The 18,510-nt window shown below is 39.5% G+C and overlaps 1 protein-coding gene across 1 annotated transcript; it reads right to left on the reverse strand.

Moving 5' to 3' along the window:
- Positions 1 to 13,536: 13,536 nt before the first annotated feature.
- sf3b4 (splicing factor 3b, subunit 4) lies at positions 13,537 to 17,738 on the reverse strand. Its single transcript, XM_085346540.1, has 6 exons — positions 17,679 to 17,738; positions 16,707 to 16,835; positions 16,079 to 16,621; positions 14,791 to 14,958; positions 14,374 to 14,532; positions 13,537 to 13,807 (listed from the first exon to the last, which is right to left on the reverse strand). The coding sequence occupies exons 1-6, from the start codon at positions 17,710 to 17,712 to the stop codon at positions 13,635 to 13,637; spliced, it is 1,206 nt and encodes a 401-aa protein (XP_085202666.1). The 5' UTR covers positions 17,713 to 17,738; the 3' UTR covers positions 13,537 to 13,634.
- Positions 17,739 to 18,510: the final 772 nt, after the last annotated feature.

The following is an 18,510-nucleotide window of genomic DNA, read 5'->3' on the forward strand; positions in this document are numbered from 1 at the left end:
ATGCTAATTTCTTAGTTAATGCTAGCTGAATGCTCAAGCCACGTGATTGGTCAGCTTCAGTGTTGATCCTTGACCAACATTATTATAATAATATATTAGTAACACCAACACAAGTGAAGACTTTTACCTTTAACTCAAGGTTTCAATGATATTGTATGAACTGTTGAGGAACAGCTGCTTTGCGTCATCAGTGGTGGTTGTGTAATGTTTTACACATCTGCTTGGCAAGTGAAAGGTCACTGGTTCAATACTGGCATTACGAAGGGCATCAAGCATTAAAAATGCTGCGCTACCTGCTGTGATGACCGTTTTGTGACAAGGCAGTAGCTTCTTTACTCTTGATTGACTGATTCAAAATTCACTGCGGGTTAAAAATTTAAAGTTAGGTCCACCTTAAAGCATTCACTGGATTATTGTTCATTTTGACTGTAATGTGGAAAACATTTTAGAAAAAGTACACCATGTTGGATTTAGCCAGATATCGAGTTAGAGACTGAGACTTATTAGGAAAACGTTAACTGAGAGCAAAAGTTCAGTAAACAAACTTAAATGCAATTTTGGATTATTTTTGTAATGAGATTCGCCCCCTGCTGGCCACTAGAAAGCACGCAGGTTCAAGTCTTCCCTTTTCAGACCAGAATGCGTATCTTTCGTATACAGTCTGTGAATGCTCTGAGCTATTTTCATCTATGGCATTCAGTCGTCGTTACTTATCACCAAGGACAGAGTCAGAAATCGTAGTAGGTGGCAAAAAGAAAGCTGTAAATGGAGCTTTAACCTTGATAAGCGAATCAGCTCAAGATTAGGGGAGAGCGGGGTAAGTTGTCACACGGGTAAGTTGTCACACTGTTCATAACTCCAACACTAGAGGCTCTATCTCAAAAATAAAATAGCCACTTTGTGTGACTTCTTCTTCTATAGTCAACCTCCTGTTCACATGTGGTCAAGACTGCTCTAATCTGAGGTGAGCACATCTTTTTTATTTTTTTGACCTAAAAGGAAAAATAAATCACTTTAAATTTTCTTCAGTACAACTTTGTTAGGTATAGATGTTACAGATTATTATTTTACACAAAATAGAGGAGACATTAACGTGTCTTTTGATACTTCAGCTGATGTGCTATGTTGAGCTAACCCTGACATTTAGCCAAAATTAGCATAAATGTCAGTTTGGGGCAAGTTGTCTCATTAACTTTGGGGCAAGTCGTCACATGTGACAACTTGCCCCAGTACAAATAAATGCTCCAAAAAATTGTGATATTGTAATTCATTTGTATTTGTAATAAGGTTTTTGAAGAAAGGAAGGAGAGGCAGGAATTAAGGAAGGAAGGAAGAAAGTAAGATGGTTCGAAATTATCAATGAAAGACAGAGCGTGGCAGAACACCACCTGACATTATGTTAAAGGCAGTCAGGCAGGTAAAGATGCAGAACAAATCAATCACAAGTACAGCAAAGGATTTTGACATAAATTACCGCACTGCAATTACTGACAGCGGACTACCAACTCCAGAGGACATCCAGCCATATCCAAAAGCTGGCCGCCGAAAACCATCCAGCAAAGGAAGAAAACGACGCAAATCAGCAATTCTAACCGACACGCCAGTGAAGCAGCAACTAGAAAAAGAAAAGAATAAGGCTGAATCTAGCAAAAAGCTGTTTCAAAAGAGAGGGACGCGAGGGGGGAAAACATCTGGACCTATGAAGAACAACGCAGCTAAAAGAAGAAAAATAATTCAAGAGTCATCATCAGATGATGAAGAGTGCTTCTGCCTTGTCTGTGTGGAGCCATTTTCAAACAGTCGTCCAAAAGAGACCTGGGTAAAATGCGTAAAATGCAACAAATGGGCCCATGATGCTTGCACCTCAGGCCAGGCAATTTATGTGTGCCAGAATTGTGACTATGAAGTTGAGTCTGATTAATCAGAAATAAGGCATCTGTTTTGTTCAGAGTATAAACATGTTAAGTAAAGCAAGTTATTTGCAGCATTCCATTCAGTTATGATGGATTTATGTGCAAGCCAGAGAACATTTGAGTTTAAAGTTCAAACTAAAGTTTTCTTTCTACTTAATGTTTTGATTAAAATGTGTATTGGATTGAAATAATTGTTTTTTTCCAAATTCTCTTGGCATAATTGTTCAAATTTCCAGTTTTGGTTTGAATTTAACAATTAAAATCAATAATCATAATTAAGTATTTGTGTTCATATTTTAAGATAATCTAGTGTGACAACTTACCTGCCGATGGGGCAAATTGTCACAAGTGCACATTCTCCTTTCAACAGTCTACAACTCCGTAATGAGATAAGATATGAAAATGTAATCAATACATCATATGTGCCCGAGACTTCCGTCTTTCATTTGGTGAAACATTTATTACGTTGTGATGTATGGTGCTCAGTAAAAGTTAGTCAGTGTGAAGAGTGTGACAACTTACCCCGCTCTCCCCTACCATTAATTAGTGGGAAAACAAAGAAAAAAACATTTATGTTTATGCCAGCATCTGTAGCATCTGTCCTGGATGTTATAATCACACACTGTTGATTTGTTTTTTCTAAATTTCATTCAGAAGATGATTTCCCATCAGAAGGCAGCAGATCCATCAATGTCAGCATGACAAACAGATTTACTGGCACTGATCAAAGGAACCCTACCAGGCCTGGTCAGCCAGGCTAAACTGTAGGACTCTAACCTAATAATATCCTGGATGGGCGCATTCACAGCCCATAATCTCTATGCACTTTAAAAACAAGCATGCGTGCCTGTATGTCAGTATGACCAACACACTGAAATCAAGCAACAAAATCACAAAAATGCTTCACTTTATTGTGAGGCTTTTTTGCAACCGTGCTGGACCTGCGCAGATGTTTTTACTTGGTTTGACCTTTTCTCGGGACACTGAGAGTCATCAATACCTCTTTATAATCACATCATTGCACAGCCTCCTGATGGAAGGAAAATGCAACACTGTTACCGATAGCATTAATATTGCCTCGGGTCTAATGCCTGCCGAGAGATAGAGAGATCAAAGAACTTGGTGCTAAAAAAAAACAAAACAAAATCCACATTAACTTCACACAAGGGGACACTTATAAAATAGTAAGGTTATGAGGATTATAGATGAGACCCCTGAAAAACTAACAGTCTGTGTAGATAAAGTCTGGATAGATAGATAGATAGATAGATAGATAGATAGATAGATAGATAGATAGATAGATAGATAGATAGATAGATAGATAGATAGATAGATAGATAGATAGATAGATAGATAGATAGATGCAACAGGTACTTCTTTCTGTGTTTTTTCCATTAAGAAACCAAAGAGTCAATGCTAAGACTTGTCTGACGCAAACAAAAGCTTCGAGGCCACTTTCGTCTCACATTTCCTCACTGCTGTCAACTTGACAGCCTCTCTACAGCTCACACAGCCTGCAACACACAGGCCTGTCACTGGAGGGAAGAGGAAGGCCTGAGGATGAGGAGGATGTCTTTGTATTGCTTACTGCTCTCTAAAGCTCTTTATTATTCATTTATTTATTTATTTTAATTCCCTCATTCCAAAACCAGTGAGCAATAAGTCAGCAGCTGTTTATCACTTCATTGCAAGACCACGCAGGGCAGATAGTCATCAGCATCTCCTGCAGGGTTGTTAAAGGGAGATTTCAGCCAGCCTCCTTTGTGGTGATAATCTGGACACCTGATAACATGGCTTCAACGACAGTCAAAAGAGATCCCCAAAATCGCTCCTGCAGCCCTGATATTCTCCTCTCACGGGCCTGTTCCCAACAGTGTCAGCCTGTCAGATCTGTACTGTGCTGTCCTGCTTTCACGATTTGTATATTTCACAATGTGGATACATGCCTCGGATTAAACATGGCCAAATTTAAGCCTTCGGTGCGGTCGTAAATGTCTTCATTTATAATAAGCCGTAAAAAGGGCCTTGTCGCCAAAAGGGCCAATTTGTACAGCCCTACAAATGCGGATGGATTATAACTATAAATCTGTTACAGAAACCAGCCGATTGTCTCTTCGCTTGCGTCCTGACATATGCCCCCATTCTTAGAAATCACACTGCCATCGGCTTGTCACGACTTGGATTAGATTATAGGGCCAAGTCTCGATTCACAAAATCGATCCTAATTGCCGTGTGAAGCAAACACACCCATCGCCCCCCTCTCTTCATGTTTTAATGCAAACATAAAAAGAAAGAAAAGAAGAGGGAGAGGGGAAAGAATCAGCGCCATCAGCCACTAAACGCTAATTAATTTCACCTCACCTTAAATCCTACGATGCCAGGGTCCCTCTTCAGCTTGGAGATGGTGGTGATGAAGAATGAGAAGGAGGAGGATGAGGATGGTGATGCGTACGAGGCTGTCGCTGTGAGCCGAGTGGTGACGATGATGGTGGTGGTGGTGCTGCTGCTGCTGCTGCGCGGTTTGGAGACGGAGAGGAGAAGCCCACGCCATCCACACACACTCACAAGAGTGATGCTCAGAGGTTCCCCTCCCCCACGCGAAACCCTTCACACACCCCACACGCCCCCCTCCTCACGAGCGCATTTAAACGCCCCTCGTCGATATGGAGAGTTTTGGCGCAAATTGTTGCGCACAATCTGCGCACACACTTTCGCCAGCTTTACGTAAGACTGCGTTTAACGAGCAGATTTTACACCGTGGGGCTGGAGACTGTTCCTGCGTGATTAGGATTTCTCTGCATGCAGCAAATTAGACTCGACCATCTGCTTTTTAAATATGCATCATTGTCTGTACATATATCAATATCGCACACGTGCCAGTGCACCTGACTCCTCTGTTGCCATGCCGACCACTCGCGTATCCCTGAGTGCATCAAGAACTGGCAAAACGAGACCTGAGCCCTCTCGATCAGCCTCCGAGGCTCAAAGAAAAACAGAAATGTGGTGTGGACATAAGACATCTAAATGTTTTCATTTGTGTGGAAACGTGTGGGAACTACGTGAAAAGCGTGTTTTACAACTAAAAGAGGCGACTGCTTTTAGTAATCAGCGCGTAACACCTCATTTAAGACAACATTTTTCAGGCAAACATCTGGTTAGAACACCTGCACCAATCATCTAAACGGGGGGCGGGGGTAGAGAAGCATACACAGCTGCAGTAAGCCCTGATTTGATTTTTTTTTTCTTAAGGTATGCTTGTCCTTTACAGTTAAATACCTGTAAGCACAGCAAGACCTTACAGTACTTTTTGCAGTTCACATCCTCTCATCATGGGTATGAATATCATAGTAATGCTGGGCTTTAAAGATTTCTTTGAAGTATTTGTTTTTAGGGTGTAATGATTCCACAGCACACATCTTTAATGACTTTAATAGACAAGAGCTGGGTGCACAAAATTGAATTTATTTTGAATTTGCTCTAATCCACAGTGTCAGAAGTATCCATGCACAGTAAATTTCACTGAGTACATCTGACTCAAATTGAATAAAATTTTACTCTAAAAAAGACAGCATTTGATCCCAGTCTAACTGGAGTAAAATTTACTCTTCCTTAAAATTTACTCCTTGATAATTTACTTGGTTTAGTTTAAAATAAAATAAAAACTAATTTTATTCTAAATAGAACAGAATTGTACTCTGAATGGTATTATAAATAGAAGAAAAAATCACTTTATTTCACTATGTAACTGCATTATAATCATTCACCGCAAGGTTTTAAAGGTACAATAAATAAATCAGAAAAAAATATTTTTATTTTAACAGCCACCTTTATTATTCGGAGGAAACAGTATGGTACAATACAAAAACTGTAACTGCTTGTTGTAAATCAAATGCTTTACAGCAGAAAAGCTCTTTGACATAAATTACATGAGGTCCGTCTCTTGTGCACAGAATTTGAAAACCATTCGAATGCTCATTGAGACACACAGCTTCTTGTATGGAAACAAACGTTTGAATAACCTGTGGTGTTCGGCGATCAGGTGTTTCAAGAAAATACTGATGCCTTTTGATAACACTGGTGAAAATACAATATTCACTATTTGAAGCAACAGCAGTAGCAAATACCAGTGCTGACCATTTGGACAAACTATGTCTCTAAAGATTAGTGGTAGATTCCGAAGTAAACACCAGGACTGGATGGCGTTTAACCCCAAGTCGATTGAGTCCTCTCCCAACTTCACTGTAGGTGGTTTGTTGTTTTGTTCCATGTAGCCATAGTTAAAGCTCTTAATTCTCCTGCCCACTTCCTTTGATGTTGTATACTGATCATGTAACGTAATCAGTTTCATTTCATATTGTGCCACTCCCTCCAAGACATCATGCATAATATCAACAGAGAAATTTTCACATGTATTGAAGTACTGCAATGAGCTTAGAATGCAAGACTGTTTAACATCCATCACATAAGGAAGTCTCTACAAAACCAAACAGGCAGTGAAGACCAAGTTCCATGTACTGGGTCATACGGGGGAACCTTAACTCCATCCCTCTCCGGGATTTTCATATCCTTCACAGTTGGATCAAGTATCTTAGAGAAGCCATATGTTTGGGATGTTGAACTCCTTGGCAACTGTGAACATAATACAATTGCATTACACATTTGAAATAAACACCAGAACAAGCAAAAAAAAAGTGAAATTAAATAAACTGAACAAAATAAACCTAAACATTTGGTATAGCAGCTATTATAACATCATCATCAAAGCTTGACTGATTCACACTACGAAACACGCTGAAAACCTTAATGTTTTTTTACTCACCGCAATCCAAAAACGATCAGTAGGTCAGTTGGCCTTCAAAACATATGTACTTCTGTTGTTCTCTGCACTTCATATGCACAGCTGGCATCCTTAATGATATGAAAAGGATATTTTTCAGTACAAATTCTTACAAAATTGAACAAAAAACACAAATATATTCCATGTGTGTCTTACAATCTCGTGTTATATTCTGATAATGTGAATGAATATAAAAAATAAATAATAATAGTAAGGGCAAACTCAACGTTGCAGCAGTCGGAAGTTTGTATAATACCAATCTAATACACTAGGGGCTTAAGAAACGTCTAAAACTGCAACCATGTATACTTTACAATTCAGAGTAAAGCAGGCGTGCTTTCTAGCTCAACAGGTGAAACATCCACAAACGTCAATCCACGATAAAACACACATTTATAACAGAACACATTAGGTTAAAAAAAAAGTGGATTTGCATGCCTCAATTTGGTGTAAAACACATGTGTTCACAGACCTTTTTGGATAAAAAACTGGTGCACCGGATTTGTTAAAAACACACTAGCCTGGTCAATTATACTACCTAAAAGCAGCTATTGAGCAATGCTAAATTTAGTTTAGTGACATATATACCTTAATGCTGTCTGCTAATTACTCATAATGTTGACCTTTGCTTAACTATGGAACTCCAAAGTGTTCAAAATTAAATAAATAAATAGGTCAAGATGAAATAAATAACTATGTGAATAAATAAGACACAGATATGTAATGTGAGAATGATATTGTGAAATAATGGAACACATTTTGAAAACAATGCTCATTATTGTGAAACATATTACATTCTGCTATATATATTTTCTTATTATTGTGAAATATTATTTCATGGTCATTATTTTTCACAATAACAGAGATTATTCCTGAGGCATTTTATTTATTTCCAGCCGTTTTTAGTCCAAAATGACCTTTTTTCAAAGTCAGTCTTTATTTCAAAATCCCGTTTTTCCCGATGGTCTATTTATTTCATAATGCGACTTTTCAGCAGAATGACTTTGTCTGTCAATCAATGTAAGTGGGCTGGACCTTTGCACCTATTGGCTTATCGTTTACCATCGACTAGTTTTCCTGGATACCGGCTCCGCGGACGGCTACTGCAGCTAGCAACAGCGTGCTAGGTCAAAAGTCACGGAGGATGGCGGACTGGTGTGAACTTCAGCCAGTTCTGCTCATTTAAGCAAATCAGATAGAGAGGGATCATTTACCTGTAGATACTGTTTTGAGTCGTTTAGATGTTTCTGAAATGCTTGGGATGATAATTGCTCTTCAAGATGTTCGCATCGATGACAGCATTGTCAAAGGTTTAAGATCAATTCAGCACCGTGTTCGTTTGGAATACGCCGAGGAAGAACAGTCTTCAAATGTTGGCCGTCCACGTCTAGAAATCCCGGTGCAGCACTCAGGACTTTAGTGCTGTCCGGGATAACCGTCGGGGTAATTGCCGATACATTTTCTGTGTCTCCGGGCACAATTAGGAGGAAAATGACGGAGGATGGTCTAAGGTAAGTTTATGCTGTAATTGAGCACCTGTGTGATTCTGTACACAGCATTGTTTAGGTGTTGACCTTAATTATGACGTTTGACAATGAATTATTATCGCTTACTTTTTTTTGTTACGGTCTAAACTAAGTGGGGCAGCTACGGCTAAAGCTATCGGCGCCATCTCGGCGTTGAGACACGTTTAGCAGTGTTAGCTGTTAGTGTGTTAACTCGGAGACTGGGGTCAGTGGAGCCTGTAGGAACCTCTTACACAGAGAGTAGACCCACCAGCTTTCCACAGTCTACTTACTTATCACATCTTGTTAGACAACAGGGTCATTAGTGCTTTAAATAGTACATAGTTGAATGTTTCATTGCTGTTTGCAGTTGATTGTTCTCTGATAACGCATAACAAGGTTGATGTTAAATAGCGAGTTTATTGAAATGGTTTTGTCTATTTCAGCAGCATTATAGATATACTTTCTCTGGTGTCTTCGGTAAAGCTAAAACAAGAATACATTTACATCCTTGGTTCTTTCAGCATTAATTGGAAAACTTTGAGATTTGCTGTGCGCCTCCCAAGCCATTCTCTTTTATCCCACCTGTCAGGTATAGATGGCAATACTTTAAACAAAGTTAAATTTGTTATACCTGAAGAGAACCAATCCTGACCTAGAATGGGTGAATGAATAATTAGTTGGTAGCCAATGCCTAAGCAACTCACATAGGCCCTGGCAGACTCAATAAGTCCATCTAGGAACAGCTGCAGGAAACACCTCTTCAGTTTAGATTTAAAACATGTGCATGCTCTTTCAGGTTGATGAGGATTATGGTGTGGACTGGACAGGACAACATAATCGCTGCCCATCAAATGAGATCACCATTCCTGAGATTCAGCTCCCAGATGCACTGAATGAACAAGACCCTGCTGTGCTACCAATACTTCAAAATCACTTGTAGAAAGACATTATTACATTTAATCAGTTTCTATGTCAGGAGGATTTTTTTTTTTTTTTAATTTCTACAGCTTTGTAGCTAATACTGACTCAAAACAGCATAACCAATTTCATTTTCAACAAAACAGTGAGTGGCTATAAAACAGGATTTGTTTTATACAGCTGTCACTTTAATGATATTCATTTCTTGGTTGGATATACAGTACATGTCAACTCTGAGCAGATTTAATACAATGAACACAGTAGAGTAGTGTAACATCTTAATTCAAATAATTTTTTCTAGAAATTTTTTTTGTATCAGTAGCGAGTATAAACAAAACATATTGTGTAATTTATAATGTACAGTGAACAACTGATTTTGATATCTGAACTCTTCATCAGTTTATATTAAAAAAGCCATAAATGCACACCTGTACTCTGTATTTTTCACTGTCAAGTGTATTAAAAAGAACTAGAACTCACTAGATTGTCCGTTTCTTTGAACACCGAGTACAGTAATGTGATGCAAGAAAGAAGAAATGGTCTAATTTTACCATGTGGTTATGGAATCAATCGTAAACCAGACCAAAACCTGAGTCAGTAGAGTTGAGACACACCTGAATGTCCATTAGAAATGACTCATAGGTACAGTAGTGTGCAGGAAGACGTAGTACTTCAAAACCGGTGGAAGACTTTGGAAGATTGCTGTTGACCACTTCCACAGTCATTTCTCGGCAAGACTTCCCATCCTGTCCAAAACTTGATGAGGGCTTTTTGTTGTGCACAAGATGCTGCAACAGAAGATTGTTTTAAACTATAATGACATCCTATATTCATTATTTTGAATCTTTTATGGAGAAATACCATAAAAGATGACCACTTACATACAGGGCACCAGACATTTTTGCCCCACTCAAATTGCTGTTGTAGCTTTTATAGATATTTTTATGTTAACAAAGCTAAAAGTAGTCTACATACAATTCTAGTGCAACTGATAATGCCACCACTCTTATGTATTGCATGGAGCAAATAACAAAACAAAATTATACTATAGCGTAGAGCTGGGCGATAGAACGATAACGATATGTATTGCGAAATAACTTTTTCTCAATAGAAAAATTAAACTATTGCGATAGACCTCACCGCTCTTGTCCTTTTTATAAAAAAATAAATAAAAATAAATATCGTGATATGAAAAAATCTCATATCGCCCAGCTCTACTATAGTGTACTTTGTTAATGACCCAAGATCACTGGACTGTATGTAATTTACCAAAGTATAATCAGAGAAAACCAATGGCAAAATACCTATCGCAGCAGACTTACCATTTTCAATGAAGGACCGAAGGTAACCTGCCACTCTGCATTTATCCTCGAGAGCATTCCTCTTCTTCCTCATCTTCATCTTCTGTGGCAGGCCACAGTCATTTTATAGCTTTACTTATCTTGTAGTCTTAAGAGCATCAGCAACATTAGGTGTATTTTTATTACATGTAACCCAGCTGTTCAACTAACCCACGCATACAAAACAGTATATTGGTGTTTTGTGTCAACAATTAATGTTCATCCTTCATAAATTAACCAAATAGCTTTACTATTCAGATGTTAAAAGATGTGACCTGACCTTACCTCACAACAGGGAGCAGTCTCTGATTCCCTTGGTAAGAAAGGAGGAATGATGTCTGATCTTTCTGTCAGAAGCGGCCATACCATGGTTTCCTTAAGCCCTTTCCTCAGCTGCTTGACTTGACGACTTGTTTGTGTTATGACCTACAACGGTGAGACCAAACCAAAACTGAAGTTGGAGTCTGTAAAGTGACACACACTTTAAATGTTAAATATTTAAAGAACATCCACTGTACTAGTAAAAGCATTTTCAAATTATACCCACTTACAAAATCACTACGTTGAACTAAAATTGCTTTCTTTTCTTTCACATAGATTACTTGTCTTCCATATTAGCACAGAAGATAAGCCACTTTAAAACAGTCATGAATAACTATTACCTACAACAATGTAAATAGTAATACAGACATTAACCCAGAAGACAATTATTTTCTCTTACCTAATTTATAGAATTCTTTGCTATGATAAAAAACAGTATTAAAAAAAATCTGTGACTAAACTGTTTAAAAAGCTCATATTTGGCAGACAGACAGACTAACCAAGCAATAATAACATATCGTTACTTACCCTGAACAGCGTTTCGTGGAGTGGAGCTAGCTGTGATAGCGTTAGCATTTGCTAACGTTAACACTGTGCGGTTGTGATGAGAACTTGGACCAGGGACCACTTCATCTCCAGTACACTGCTGCAATACGCAGACTGAGGTGAAGACGTTCAATCTAAGCGGTTAGCAAGTTCTCTGAGTAACTCAGAAACGGACTTGTTTCCTGCAGCCATGCCCTTCACAAGAATTGATACACCTGTAACGTTATTCGCGCCCAGTGTTTTGCATTTGTCGGTGCCTTAAGTTTATTTTGAGCTGCATACTGCCGCCAGCTGCATAGGAGATGCATTGCACCATTAAACCTAAATCGACAATTCATGTGCTATTACTTACGTCTGAGTAAAGGAGCAACCAATCACACAACTGGCTCCGCCCTGTCTTTCTTGATTGACAGACAAAGTCATTCTGCTGAAAAGTCGCATTATGAAATAAATAGACCATCGGGAAAAACGGGATTTTGAAATAAAGACTGACTTTGAAAAAAGGTCATTTTGGAATATAAACGGCTGGAAATAAATAAAATGCCTCAGGATAATCTCTGTTATTGTGAAAAATAATGACCATGAAATAATATTTCACAATAATAAGAAAATATATATAGCAGAATGTAATATGTTTCACAATAATGAGCATTGTTTTCAAAATGTGTTCCATTATTTCACAATATCATTCTCACATTACATATCTGTGTCTTATTTATTCACATAGTTATTTATTTCATCTTGACCTATTTATTTATTTAATTTTGAACACTTTGGAGTTCCATACTTAACAGGCGAAAGGACACTTTCTCAGGCTGAACTCAGGACACACACCCCGACACGCACGCACACATGCACACTGATACCACACTCCCTTCCCCGGATCCAGCGCCTTCTCCCATGCTTGCTCCCCCCTAACCAACCTTGTCACAAACTCGCAAGCTTTAATGTTACTTACAGGCGTTACCTTTCAGATAAACAAAAAAATCCCCATTTTATCCTAAATGAAATCATTATTAAGCACTTTACTCACTTACCTGGCTTACCGCTGACAGTTGTCTCTGTTCCACTGCGGGACAGCAGCAGAAAGGAAACTTAGGAAACTTAGGAATTTCCTCCGTTTTTTTTTTCTCTGTTCAACTCCAGTGGCCAATCGAAATGATTACAATCCAAAATGAGTAAAAATTATTCTTAGATGAAAATGTTAACTCTGGAAAAATCATTCTCGCCATTTTCCTGTGTACATAATCCCCACTAATGCTTAGTTAAGTGAGCCTTTTCAAATTGCACAGTGTTTTTGGTAGCAATCAGCAAACTTCTGGCATAATTCTAGCTCGATATTTGCTCATGCTTCTTGGCAGAATTGGTAGTTCATTTAAACTGGTAAGTTTCCTGGTACCGACCCAGCTTTAAATTGTAGCCCACAGATTTTCAGCAGGCTTGAGGTTGGGCTTTCCAGAAGGTTAGCCTGCTTTATCCATTCAAATCCAGTTTTGATGTGCGTGGAATCATTGTCCTGTTGGAACACGCAACTGTGTACAAGTTAAAAACATCTAGGACTTGGTTTGAAGTAATACGCCTTCTTCATTTTTCTATACACTTTGTGCAGTGTACCAGTACCACTGCTAGCAAAACAGCCACACAGCATGATGCTACCACCACCATGCTTGACAGCTGGTGCTGTTGTTAGGTGTGAAATCCTCACCTTTACTCAATTTTTGTCTCCTCTGATCATAAAACCTTCATCCAGGAGGAGTTTGGTTTATCCATGTGGGCAGCTGTAAATTTCATTCAAGCTTAAAGGACCCTCTCAGTGTATGTCTTCACTAGGCACAGTGACACTGTCATTCCAGCAGTTTCCAGTTCCTCCAGCTGTCCTGGGTACACCCCCCGGACCTCCTCCCATGCCCCCACAACAGCTCACCTAGGAGCAATAGTTTCAACAATTCTTCTATAAGATTTCTGAGCACACAGATGCTCCGGGAGGAATAAAACTATACTTTGAAAGCAACATCTGATCTGTGTCCCTTTTAGAGCCACAAGTCTGTTATTTGATGCTGTGTTTTGTTGTCAGAGTAAATAAAAACAGTAAAGAATTGTACTAAAATTTTTATTTGTTGTTCATCTGTACAATGACCAAAAAAACCCCAAAATACAAACAGGTGGTTAAATTACTCTCACGCTTACAAACTAAGCCTAAGGATGCGTTTTTTAAAAAAAAGCAAAATGACAGACAGTTATCTAACAGGAATTACGATGGCATCGGTGCTCTCAGAGGAGCCCGTGGGGGGACACCTGGGGGCCTCGGTGGCATCGGAGGTCCTCTCTGGAAGCCAAAGGGAGGTGGTCGAGGAGGACCGGCACCATAGCCAGGTGGAGGCATGGGAGGAGGAGGCCCTCTCATGCCTGGAGGGACAGGAGGGCCTGAGAGAGAGAGAACAAGTGGTCACAGTCTGATAAAACCGCTGTAAAACGCTACCAGGAGCCGGGGTTCACACCAGAAACCTTCTTGCCATGACGCAACAGTGCTAACTGCTGTCTTGCCATGCCGCCCAACATGATGTTACATCTTATTCAGCTTCCTTCCCATATCCTTTCTTCTGGGTATCAGAGCCCAGATTTTGTGCCACAGCTGGCTGGTGTAACAGCAATAATACATTTTTTAAGGCTTGGCTCACAAATTTTAGTAGGGTACCTTCACAGGCATCAGCATGAGTCAATGAACATTTGACTGCTTTCCAAATCATCTCACAGCTCAAATGTTTATTTTATATGCTAAATTATCAATGTGTTTCATCAACAACAGCGCAACCTGAGCGCAAGACAGCAAAACCATTTTCAATGCATAATATCAGTTGTGTTACGGAGAGAACCCTTCAATGATTCTTTTTACAGGGAAATGTTTCTTTGAAGGACTTTTCCTCTTATTTTGGTGCTCAGAGAAACTTTTATTAGACAACAAAGACTGAAGGAGATGCCACAGCGCTTACCTGTGGGAGGCCCATATGGCGCTCTGGGAGGCATGCCCATAGGTGGGGGTGGAGGCATGCTGGGGGGCGGCGGTGCCCGGGGGTTTGATCCTGGTGGAGCAGGAGGCGGAGGCACCATACCAGGAGGAGCAGGAGGAGGCATGGGCATCTGAGGCATACCTGCATGGCAGCAACAAAGCAAGCTCAAGCTTAACATTTGTCCACATGGACCAAACTGGTAAGAGTGAAACTCCAGGTATATTTAAATACGCCAAACACAGGTAATCTATAACTGATAACGTCATGCAGGCTCATATGTACAAGAACTACATAAAAAGCATGTAAATATACATATCTAAACTTTTATAACGTACTACTGCATTACTTTCCACAAGGAATGAATATGGAAACACATTGAAAGCATAAATGTAGCTTTACCTGGATGCATGCTGCCAGGAGGGAACGGTGGTGGTCCGGGTGGAGGTCCGCCACCACCCTGCGGGCCTGGTGTCACAGCTACTGGTGGTATAGCCATAGCAGGGGGCATTGATGGAGGTATCGATCCAGGTGGAGGAACAGGAGGGAAAGCACCAGGAGGTGGCATGCCTGCACGCAAACAGGTTGCATTTGCAAAGTGAGTCTCATATTTCACATTTGAGCAGAGCAATGTGACTTATAATGATCTACCCATGGTAGCTAATGTAATATCTATGAAGAACTTCATTAAAGGACCAATCTGTCAGCTGTCATGTTCACTTTACTCCACACACTGATCAAGATTAGTTAGATTAAAAATAATCTCTTTATCACCTACTGATAAAAGAGGCATCATCCAGAGCAGCACAGACACACTTCCTACATCATCTTAATGCTCATGATGGAAACTCATCTACTCCCATGACAGCCTGTAATCTATAACAATTAATCACATACTGCTGCTGTTTAGAGATTATCCCGAGAAGAACAAAAGGAAGCACAACAACATGACCGCATATCACCGGCATATCACCTGCTAATTACTCAGAATTTATTACTTCTTAGAATAAAATGATCACAATAACTGAGCGTACAGGAAGCATGAGCAGCAGGTATAACGTCCTGTCTATTTCCAAACAGGATCTGGTCAACAATTGGATTGTGTGTGTGCAAAAGAAGGCAAACTCACGCTTTCGTAAATTAAGTTTAACTGACGCCGTTTGTACTTTAATCGATAGTTTAACAGAGTAATATAATTAACTGCCATGAATAACGAGCCCAAGATGGGGCTGGCTGTTGAACAGCAATTCTAAGATAATCATTCAAGTACTGCATCGTTCTCTTAGACAGACAAAACTATTTAAAATATATCATCACAGCCCACTGGACAAACTCTGTGTAATAGATACTGCTCTTTTTATTTAATGTCCAACCATTCAGATGTAAAGTAAACTACAGGAAGTTCCATGTGAGCATAATGTAAAAAGAGATTAAAACGTATGAGGAACAACTTTTATTCTTAGACCACTCCAGTTTGATTACTTCTTTTTCCTGGAAGTAGGTCAAGTTGTACCAGAAACCCAAATTCATCTTGTAAGCTAATCACTTAAAATCGACACCTATTAACTTCTTATTAACGGAAACAAGATTTTTCCACATTACCTGATGAACGGTGCCTGAAATGTTGTGTAACACCCCACAGCAATGTTCAAATGCCCAAAATGCAATAAAACAACTTCCATTTGCTTACCTGGAATGGCCATCGCAGCTCCCAGCGTGGTCAGGACTGGCGTTGGAGCCGTTGGCGGTGGAGGAGCATCTGCAAACAGCTGGTGAGGCCTGTCTGCCTGGGAGAGAGGATTCTGAGCGGCCAGGAGTCGCTCTGCGGCCGAGCCGTGACGCTCTCCTTTGGAATCTTTCTTGAAGGCATACGACACTGTGATGGGCCTGTTGCAGAGGTACTGGCCGTTCATGGCCTCAATGGCGGCATCGGATGCATCGAAGCTGGCAAAATTGATGAAAGCATAACCCTTAGAGTTGCCGGTGTCTGGGTCTCTCATGATCTTTGGCGTCTGGAGGATCACACCAAAGGCACTGAACGTGTCGTAGAGCAGTTTCTCATCAATCTCTGGGTCCAGGTTACCGATGAAGATGTTAGCACCGACATCCAGGTTTTTGTTGTGTGCAGAAGCTTTATTAACCCTGATCGGTTTGCCATAGAGCTTTATCATATTCATGATTTTGATGGCATAGTCGGCATCCTCTTCACTGAGGAACTCCACAAAGCCATAGCCTGAGAAAGTAGCAAAAACTGTTAGATGAGCTTGTTTTTAGTGATCCTTCAAAACACGTACCAAAAAGGTGATCTGATTACTTACCTTGATGTTGGCCTGTGACTCTGTCTTTGGGCATGTGTGTGTTGACCACAGGACCAGCCTGCAGGAAAAGCTCCCATAGTAACGGCTCAGACACTTTCTCATCCAAACCACCAACATATACAGTAGCGTCTAAAACATGAAGAGAAAATAAACCTCATAATGATCAGTGCGTCATCACAGGTCGTCAATCTCTTTTTCAGTGGACACACGTGACATTAAAGTAAAAGTCGATGGAGAAACTTCAAGAATAGAAAAATAGCTAATATTTGGAAATAAATTAGTTAATCAGTGAGATCCAGTCGCTTGTGTCCTTTGGAAGGCCTGTTAATATAATTCAGCCAGAAGATGTGTACAGATAACTATGCGTTGTGACCGGATAAAAGATTTATAAATTATTTACTTGCTTCTTCTTAAAGTTGCTTTATTGCCTCTCACACTCTCCTCACATTTATTATACGTGTACAATATTTAATCAGGAAACTCACGTTTAGTGTTTACATCTAAAATACCTATATCTGTATACCCACATCAAGAAATAAAATAGCCCCGTATAAAATCAGCACGATACGAAACAAAGACGTTTAATATGTTTAACATGACCGCCGAGTCAAGCTATAAGCTATGTTGTTAGCTTCTTCGGCTACTTGTAGTTGTTGGACAACTAGACGTTAAGTCTGCTGCTAATTTGTTTGGAAGAGTCGCACTTTAAAACAACCAAAAACCATCGCTGAACTGGCTTCTATATAAGTAACAAGTAAAAGGATTAAAAAGTCTGTTTGCAAAGGAAAATCAGCGACATGCTAAGCTAGCGACAACTCAATGTTTCCATGTGATCTGCCATTTGTTTATCACAAACTGCTGTCTAAAGGAGGCAGTCGGTACGTAAAAATGAGCCGGTTCCGGTGAAATGTACCAGCACTTTTATGAATGAGAAGTGCAAAGAAACAAAACAGAGTTTAATGATGAGTTTACCTTGGTTTCTTTCTGAAATTGGTCCCGCTGCCATGTTGAATGACCAACGCAGGGGGAGCGCAGCACAATAAAACCCCGCCTCTTCCGATGTTGTGTACCGGAAGTATAAAACAAAAAAATAATTTAATTTAATTTAATTTAATTTAATTTAATTTAATTTAATTTAATTTAATTTAATTTAATTTTTTCTGGTATGATATTAAATGTCGGATTTTAAAGAACATTATGTGAAAAACGAGTTCATTTCAGCTAGAATTGAATTTAATTATTTTTTAATGCTTCTGGACACAATTTTCCAAAAAAAAAAAAGAAAAATTCCAAACAACTTATTATTAATTTATTTTAATTTAATAATAACAAACATAATTAATTAGTTTCACAAACACAGTCCAGGTACTGAGTAGCTTAGTTGTAGTTAGGTAGTCAGTGGGGTTGTAGTCTCATTTAGGATTCTAAAGGATTCAGGTTAAAAGCTCTCCCTCTTTCTTTCTGTCCTGCACACGGTAGGGTAGCATTTCGTTGATGGCAGTATGGACAACAGTCTGGATCCCATGCGATCATCTTGGCTGAATCATTTGATTTATATGTCACCCAGATTTAGGAGATTGAACTTAATGGTTCAATCTCCTAAATCTCCTAAAACGACCCCCATGAGAATCAAGTGATCCCGGTCAGGCGCAGCTCCCTATCCAGTTGGTGATGCTGCCATTCAAGATCCTGAGCAACCTGGACAGGGGTATCAAGTCCTTTGATTATCTGAGGTAATAGAGGAAATTAGTCTATTAAAGTTGTTTTTACTTTGATAACTCTTGTGGGCTCTGAAAGAGGAAAG

The sequence above is a fragment of the Diplotaxodon limnothrissa genome, linkage group LG22 (genome assembly GCF_057381915.1).
Source record: "Diplotaxodon limnothrissa isolate DT_005_m linkage group LG22, D_limnothrissa_male_GT1.1, whole genome shotgun sequence".
Lineage (NCBI taxonomy): Eukaryota > Metazoa > Chordata > Actinopteri > Cichliformes > Cichlidae > Diplotaxodon > Diplotaxodon limnothrissa.